The following is a 9,352-nucleotide window of genomic DNA, read 5'->3' on the forward strand; positions in this document are numbered from 1 at the left end:
GTGACAGTTCACATGAATGCCATTTAAGCATATAGATTTGCATTTTACATGTATTTTTAAATATTATTTTAGGTATTTTTATTTTATAAAAAATGTTAAATTATAAATATTATGTTTATTGATTGATTTGTATATAAATAAAATGCATTTTATGTTTTTTTAAATAATTTATTTTAAATACTTTTATTTTATTTATATGAATAAATTATTTTTAATAAATATTTTAATCTTGTTAAAACATTTTTAATGTTGTATTTAAATATATGTGTATTTATTATATGAATAAAATACATATTTATTTTATAATATTATTTACTTAATAATATTTTTTAATATTTATTTATTTAATTACAGCCAGTTAACAATTTCAGCCAACTGAAATCGAAACATCAGCAATTAAATTATTGTACGATACATTGTATTCCAAGAGAACCAAAGCTATTTTTTCTGTCACTGTAATCCATCCTTTCCCACAGAAGTGACAGGGCCTTGGTTGTATGACATGCGTTCTACATGTGAAAGGTCACTTAACAGCGTCTCAGTCAGGAGCTCTCACTTTCACTGTTTGCTTCAGACTGAAAGCACTACGGCACTTTGAAGAGGGTTACCGAAAAGTGTAGGGGGTATTTTTACAATTGGCACGCTTTTACAGGTAATCCCACAGGCTTGCTAGTAACAGGTGTGAATTTTCATTGTTTTCTCACGTGCAGTAAGAGACTGGTTAACTGCGCTCATACAGTATGACTCAATTCACTAGGCTGTTTTGTTTCACTGCCGCGCTCTTTATGAATAATTCTGAAAGTCCCTTTTACCAGAGGATTGACCACAGAGCTGAAAGCAGCCCCTGTCTCAAATTCAATTATGTTTTTAGCTGACATAACAGAACAGTGCAGATGTAATGGTGGGCTATGTTCCGATTTGATACCGATGAGTGAATGAGAAAAACTCGACAGATAAATGAATGACTCAACCAATTGATGAATGAAGCTCGGAATGAATCGATAAACGGATGGTTCCATTAGCTACTGGAAAACTCTGTTTCTGGAGGCTAAGCATCGTCCTCCTCCTACTCTCCTCTGCCCACGACGGAAGGACAAGGTGCTTGTTCCTTTTGCATCTTTCTTGGGAGGTTCTGTCCCGTATTATCGCCCTTGCACTGACCTAATCTGAATGGAACTGACTGTGAATCACTTCACACCTTATCCGGCTGAGGAGAAACACTCACTGCGTTTCTGCTTAGTGTTCAAAGAGACTTTCCGAGTCATCACTCGTGGCGCCAATAACAGATCGATGGTGATAAAACGACATCAAATACTACTACTATAGTACGTAATTCTATGGAGCAAACCCCCTCACAGTAGTGGTTGCATCATCACGAAAATCTGGCTTTGCCCACTTTCTCGCTTACTCACTTGGAGACCGAAACCTTGATTGTGTGAGCGGTCTGAATGACTTATTTTACGTCTTAATACTTATTTTGCTACTCTTTGATGTCTTTTTTAGTGGGCAAACCACACAAGTGTAACTACTGTGGGCGGAGCTACAAGCAGCGCACGTCATTGGAGGAGCACAAAGAACGGTGTCACAATTACTTGCAGAGCGTCGGCATGGACTCCGCCTCCAATCCTGGCCCATATCCAGGTGAGTGGCTCATGACTTCATTTAGAATGTAAGATGACGGTTTTCCACCTCATTGATCTTGTGTTATTGTGACTTATTGTGAAATGTCTCGGTGTTCCACAGCTGGTATGTTTCTTGGGAACAAAACAATAATAAAAGCAGGTCATATGGGTTTGTAACATAGCCATCCTTCAATGTAAATAAAGACATTGTCTCTTAAAAGAAAGATTCGATTCTGAATGCCTTAATGAGTCGTCATATATTTAAATGGCTGTTACCAATCTACATCACTAGGTAACATATCAGCATAATCCCCGCCTGCCTGCGAAATACGAACAGTCTGACCTGCCCACAAACAACACTAAATTCGCTAAACGCAACGCTTGTCCATGAAAGATAAGTCTGTACCTTCTTTATTTGGACTAACAAGTGTTTCCGAACCACAGCTTGTAAGTACGATAGATACGTTATATCAAGTGTCAAGTTTTTTGTGATAATATGTGATGTACTGTATACCTAGTGCAGCTTTAAGTTTCCAGGTAAACCACAATATTACTGTCTTACAAAATAGTTCTGATAACTCGCTGTGAACCCACCAATTCCTAAGAATGTTTCATTAATGTAGACTGTTGTTGTTCTAATAACTTTGTTTAATAATAAAGAATGTAGTGTAGCGCACAGACTTTATAATCATTGTGAAATTCCTGTTTATTTAGAAAATGATCTGGCTTTTTTCCCTTGACGAACTCACTTTGTTGAGTTAAGTCGAGTTGTAAAGTCCGAAATAGGAGATATAAATTTATAGAACAGTTCGTAGGAGATGTCACAGTTACGTCAACTGCAGCTGCACACGGATAGTGGTGGCAGAAAAACACTGGTAACAAGTGGAAGGAAACAGGTAAAATCTATGGAATAAGAGAAAATAAACCATTTTTGCGCCTTTCGATGCCAGAATTGGAATGCAAATAATTTTTACAGAATAATGTCCTCAAAGACGTCATTAAAAGTTAAACACAGATGTTTAAACAAACAGACTATGGATGAAAACTGTTATGATTACTGTACTATTAAGGCATAAATTTGATTTAAACAATATGTCTACATAATATTCATATATGCTGTTCATAGAAGATGTACTGTATTAGCCCTACACTTACAGCATGACATAATATTATTTTAAACCTATTACTATTAACATTTTATATTATTTTAAATTATAACATTTATTTATTTTGTCTCACAGTTCTGACTTTTTTTTTTACCACAAATGCAAGTTTATATCTCCTAGTTTGGACTTTCTAACTCAATTAAACTCAATAATAGTGAGTTTTCTGCAACCAGATAAGCTCCACCCACAAAAAAACATCATCACTGTTTGCAAACACTTAGTTGGTCTATAGGGTTAATGCAGTGAGTAAAAGTCTGGCGCGCATGTGATACAGCTGTTCTGCATTCTAATTACAAGTTAAGACACGGAGCGTCTTTTGTCTGTTGTTCGTCAGACATTACAGTAGACATATTTTGGTTTACAAACTGTATTGTTTCATCAGTTAGTCACGATAGCACCCAGCTAACGTATCCACCATTCTAGCTTCGTAAAGTGTTTACAGTTTAACAGCTAAACTTTAGCTGTGGGCATGATTCGCTTGCATTATATCTGGAAAGATCAATCACAACAGACTTGGCCAGCTGACCAATCAGAGCAGAGTAGACCTTAAGCTCAGAGCTGCTCAAACAAACCATTTAGAAATCATTGTGAAATGACTCTAATATTAAATGTATATTCTTAAAAAATTACAATGTTGTCAGGCCTTAGATGCATGTAAACCTGTTGTAGGGTACTCCAACGCAATATTAGAACACTTTAAAATACCACATGACCTGCTCTTTAATTACTAACACAGAACTGCTGCATTTAACATTTGTGGGGTACATTTTGTTTACACAAAGCGGTCAAGGTTTTGCTGGTTAGCATGGTTAGCCCCTGCGTTATCTAGTGTTATTGTGAAATCGTTAAGGTGTCGGCTGACACAACGGTGTTCCACAAGCTGGTGTGTTTCTTGGAAACCAAAAAAAAAAAAAAAGAATTAGCTACATTTAACGTTTATGGGGTACATTTATGGGTGACACCAAGGGGTTTTGCTGGTTAGCATGGTTAGCCTCTACTGGTAGATGGTCCGAACCACACCATCTGACAGCAAGAAGCTTCTTTCTCCATTCAAAGTTATCATTCTAGCTGAAATCAGTGTTGTCTTGACAGCTCCACTGCAATTATGGCTCAAAACAACCTGGCTGCAAAACTTTGAGATTCATGGGAATGCTAAAGAATAGTTTTCTATAGACATTATGAACCAGCTTTGTTGAGATGCTGAATGGTTTTATCGTTTTCCCAGGGGAGGTACCAAAGGAGCAGAGGCCACTGGAGTCCGCTGGGATGGTGGCTTTCGACCGGCCTCCTGTAATTGAAAGACTGCAAGGGAATGTGGGTAAACGGAAGAGCACAACGCCACAGAAGTTTGTGGGTAAGTGTCACCTCAGCAGTAAATGTGGTTGAATCTACTGTATGCAACACACTGAGCTTCAAAGTTCTAGCAGTGCAAGAAACATTTGTAACCTCACACATAAAATGGGGTTTTATTTGGGTAATGGCAAACAATGTTTTTTGCGGGGGCCCACTGAATTATATAAAATGCTTCCATTATTTAATCATTAAAAATGTACGAAAAATATAATTTTAGTAATGAAAAAATAAGTAGGAGCAATAGTAATTGTGTCAGGCAAATAGGGCTGGGTTTTGTGAATTAAGCTCAAGCTATAAGGTCTAATTCAGAAAGTCGTGTATTTGCGCTTACAAATAAAGACAATGGCTTATTTAAATACAGCACAGTATTATTTCAGAGCATTTAGAGCCTGGTTTAACTGGATTGCTGGTGGTTAGTGAGTAACATGCAGGTTTTGGAACTAAAATACCACATGCAACCGTTTAGTGAACGCTGAGTTTCCACATGAAGGAACAGAGAGCAGAACTTACATTTTAAAAAATAAAAACAGGGTTAAATTGTAATGGAAGATCACTTAAGAGAGATAAAATATATGCACAGCTCAGAATCAGAAACATTAAACATTATTTGAAATGAAACTCATGACATTGATGTAATGACAGTATCTGCGGAAATCAAACTAAGTATTAAAGTGAAAGAGAGAGAAAAAAAAGCTTTGAGTAGGAGTTGTTTTTTTTTTCATTCTGTGGTTTTTGCACACCTGTAACTTTGCCATTGCTTTTACTGACTACGCCAGAGCAGTTTACCGCATCCATATTATGCAGGGGTTAAATTTTCTCACTTCGGTCTCCAAACGGGGCTTTCCGTCATTAATGCAACAAAACCATAGTAACAGTTTTATAAATGAACTTTTTACAGTAAATTGCAAGGTTAGTCTATAATGGAAAGTACTATGAGGGTGTTTCTAATGTATGTTTTATCACATTGTCTGTTAAGGTGAGAAAATGGTTCGCTATTCGTACCCCGAGCTGAGCTATGAGATGAGCCACAAGTATGAGAAGGAAGCTGAGGCGATGCACGCCCAATTGATGGACCACTCCATTAGCAATGCCATCAGCTACTTGGGCTCTGACTCCTTGAGGCCTGTTGTCCATCACCCATCCCTCTCCATGGCCGAAGTCCTCCCTATGGTGAACCCGCTCTTCCATCCCATGTACCCGCTCGGCCCACGCATGGATCGTCCCAGCAGTCGCGAGGCTCCTCCGCTGCCTCACCCGACCCCGGAGTTCCCACACCCGACCAATGGCGCGATCCCCTTGGTCAGGCCTAAGAATCCTCAATCTGCCCGAGACGGGTCTCCGTGCAACAGCGGACAGGATTCAGCCGATTCGGCTCGGAGCAGCCCTCGAGACAAGCTCGGTGGTGCTGGGCCCAGGACGAGATCCAGCCCGGGGTTCGGCCGGGCGGAGGAAGGCAGGGTGATCGACGCCAGCCGCGTCGCCGCCAGAGACGGCATCCGCGTCTTCGGCCGCGAAGGCCAGGAGCTGAGGGTGTTCCAGTGCGAACACTGCCGCGTCCTGTTCCTGGACCACGTCATGTACACCATCCACATGGGCTGCCACGGTTACAGAGACCCGCTCGAGTGCAACATCTGCGGCCACTGCAGCAAAGATCGCTACGAGTTCTCCTCGCACATCGTCCGCGGAGAACACACCTTTCGTTAAGAATTCCGAGTAAGTTTACTGCAGGCGGCATCAGTTTACTGCCGAAGCATTACGTGAGCACCCGTCGGCAGATATATGAAGGTTTGGGTCCAATAGAAAGTTTTCATTTTGGAGCTGTTTGAAGTTTTTTTAGTTCTGGGTGAGGGGAGTTTATGTTGTGAATGTTTTTAAGTTTTTTTTGTTTGTTTTTTTCACCCCACTCACGGTTTATTGTTGTATATGTACTGAACCTTCCAACAGAGCAGCTATGTGTTATCTAAAGTTGTGAAGTTCTTTCTCTTTTTTTGTCATCTGTATTACCTCGATGCATGCTGTCATTCCTGTTTCATGGACCTTGATCAATATTACAGGTAAACCGAGCAACCAGAGGACCACTGGAGAACTAAACCGCTTCGTTTTGCATACGAAAAAGACTTTAATTCATAGCTTCTTGCTGCTGTGGCTTCTTAGTGCCTTGCTGATGTTACGGCACGATTTTGCCTTTTATGGAGTGTTTTGTATCCTTTTAGCCTCTTTTCTCACCGCTCGCTCCCTTTCGATGAAGTTCCGGAGAGTATGAGCTTGTGCTGATGTCCTCATGTCGGTGCTATTCTAGTTTCACAAAAGCAGTCCTGTATGGGTGGCACAAACCTTTCAGACACATTCTAATGAAGTTGACGACAATCCCCCTCGTGTCTCCTAGATTTTAACGGAAGACTTTTGCCGTGCTGTGTTTTGCTGCTGTCGCACACTTACTATCATCTCTTGCGTTCTTATGCACTTCTCTGAAAACAGCACTGCGACATGCCTTGATAAACCTGTTTTTGCACTATTAGCTTGAGGCCTTGGGCGAAAATATGCTATTTCCATGCTATTGATAAAGCGAACAAAGGTCAGTGTGTAGTTTAGCTAGTATATTGTCATCTGTGATTCAACAGGGAACAAGCCTGTACCTATATTAACATGCTTTAAAAACAGGGTTGCCATACTTTTGATTGAAATCTGTGAATTTCATTCAGCCTTCAGACCAAATGCCTCATTATTATTGCCTCGTTAAATCAACCTCCTCTGACTGTCTTCAGTGTTACAGCACAAACTCAAACCTAGAGTTTAGATTTTATTATTTCTTTTTCTGTCAACAAATGCAGCTTTCTAAGAGCTGAGATCATATGCATTTTTGGTTTTATCTTTTGTTTGGGGTCACGAGAGACGAACAAATATCATTTGCACATTGACAAAAACTCTGCTTGGTAACAGAACAACAATAAAACAACTTTTACAGATTGCCGTCGAGATTTCATCGCTAACCCGAACTGCACAAGAGCTTTAGAAGATAAAACGCGGTTTATTAATCAGACAATGTTTCACCCCCTCAACAATTTTCCCATACTTGATGCAGACTATTTTCACATTGTTTTGAGGGCATTGAAATCAGTCGTACGTAGATTGTTTTGAATGTTCACGTAGCCGTTTATTTTCCTTTCCTGTTTTTTCTTTACTCAATGTTGATGAATATTTACATCTGTAGCACAACCATGAATCCAGCTTTAAAGTGTACAATCGCAGCCTTCATGACGTTCAGAACCTCCCTTGCACATTTGTTGGGCTTTTATGTCAGCGCTGAAAGAGCCTTACATCACTATCAGACTTTGTTGCACCTATTGTTTTTTAAAGCTTTGCTTTTCTGCTTTGAGAAAAACTCCAAAAAACTGTGAATATGCCCTTTAAACGTTATGAGGAAAAAAGGCACAGAAGCACTGATAGAAATGCATTCATATTGTTTGAACATGTCGTTTTATTGTTCTTTAAAATATCGCTTTGCCTTTTTACACCTCCAAAAAACGTCACAAATCTCACATACCACCTGAAGCGTTTTGAAGACTTTTATTTGTTCTTGTGAAGCATGAAAATCTTTATGAAAATCTTTTTATTTTTGTTTTGGTGTCACATGCAGGCATGCTATTGAATGTGCTCCACAATTCCAGGGCATTTTATAGAATTGTTATCAAAGCTTATTGTATATTAGACATTGTTTTTGTTTTGTTAGGTTTTTTTTTTTCCAAAAAAGAAACAAGGTGAAGGAAACATTGATGTAAGACTATGTTTACAACCCGTATGAACAAGAGTACACGAACAAAACGTGTCCAAAAAGTCCACACTTTCGGCAGTGGAGAGTACTTGAAATCACGAGAAAGGCACTCTAGAGTCAGGTTTCACTTTTTACCTTAAAGTGTATGGGACTGCTATTTTCTCATCTGTGTAAATATATATTTTTTTGTGAGAGAAAGGTGTTTTTTAACTGTTCTTATTCACTGTGGACCTTACAAACGGTTAAGACAAGGGTTTGCAGTGTATTTTTATATAAGTGAATAAATGTTGAATTATATACAGTATATTTTGGTAAAAATGTTGAAAGGGGGATATCTTTTGCTGTGTGTCGGTTGGCTTTTTTGGGTTTTCTCAGGTACCGTGTTGTCAAAAATCTTCTTATAAGGCATTTGTATGGAACTGTTGGAGAGATTTGAATTAATATTGAATTGTTTAGTACAGTTTGACTTGAAGTCCAAAGTCAAATATAGAAATAAATGAATATATAAATATATATATATAGTTTTATTTTTAAAGATAGAAATCTTATAAGCAAGACCAAGGTTTACTGTTGTAAAACTCTTTCTAAGGTTGACTTTTGTAACCTTGGCATCTTTAAGGAAAGTGTGTTGTTTTATGTTGGTTTTTAAAGCATGTGCTTTTCTGCATTAAATACTGTCTTCATCTCAACCTGTTACTGTCTGTTCCGCTCTTTTCCTTCTCATTTTCACACAGAACTGTTTTCACATGGCTGTGTGGTGTTTATATTGTTACTTGTGTGAATCTCTCGATCTTGTACTGAGAATAGATATGTGGTCTTATATAGAATGAGGCCCCCTTTTTTTGAAGGACTTGTGGTTTTAGTCAAAGGCCATCTCTTTTCTTTCCACTGCCCCTCTCCGGTTTGCAAATATGCCTCAGCAGCCTCAGAGATGTCAGACCAACAAACACACGCAGTGTTACAGGAAAAACCAGCAAGAGACTGATAATACTCTTACTGGGTGATAAAGAAAGCAGTAATTACTTTAAATTAGATGACCAATTTGGATGTAATATACACTACCATTTAAAAGAAATGAACACTTTAATTCAGCAAGGATGCATTAAACTCATCAAAAATGATAGTAAAGACATTTAAAATAAATGTACAATAGATTTCCATTTCAAATAAATGCTTAAAAAACACTTTGTATTAATATTCCACATAAATATTCCACATAGGCAGCACAACCGTTTCAACATTTCTGAAGGATCATGTGACACTGAAGACTGAAAATACTGAAAAATGAGCTTTACCATCAAGGAAATAAATGACATTTTAAGACATGATCAAATGTATAAGTTACTTTAAATTGTAATATTATTTTACAATATTGTTGTTTTTACTGTGTGTTTGTTCAAATGAATGAATCCTTGATGAGCATAAAAGGCTTCTTTCAA

General features: G+C 38.3%; 1 protein-coding gene across 2 annotated transcripts in view; it reads left to right on the forward strand.

Annotated features, from left to right (window-relative positions):
- Positions 1-8,590, forward strand: part of ikzf2 (IKAROS family zinc finger 2) — a 30,024-nt gene extending 21,434 nt beyond the window's left edge. For both annotated transcript variants that reach the window (XM_073845527.1, XM_073845528.1), the window contains exons 7-9: positions 1,504-1,641; positions 4,014-4,142; positions 5,118-8,590. In XM_073845527.1, the coding sequence (XP_073701628.1) occupies positions 1,504-1,641; positions 4,014-4,142; positions 5,118-5,845 (995 nt within the window). In that variant the 3' untranslated portion in view covers positions 5,846-8,590. The remainder of the gene's footprint in view (positions 1-1,503; positions 1,642-4,013; positions 4,143-5,117) is intronic.
- Positions 8,591-9,352: the final 762 nt, after the last annotated feature.

This window comes from Garra rufa, chromosome 8 (assembly GCF_049309525.1).
Source record: "Garra rufa chromosome 8, GarRuf1.0, whole genome shotgun sequence".
Classification (NCBI taxonomy): Eukaryota; Metazoa; Chordata; class Actinopteri; order Cypriniformes; family Cyprinidae; genus Garra; species Garra rufa.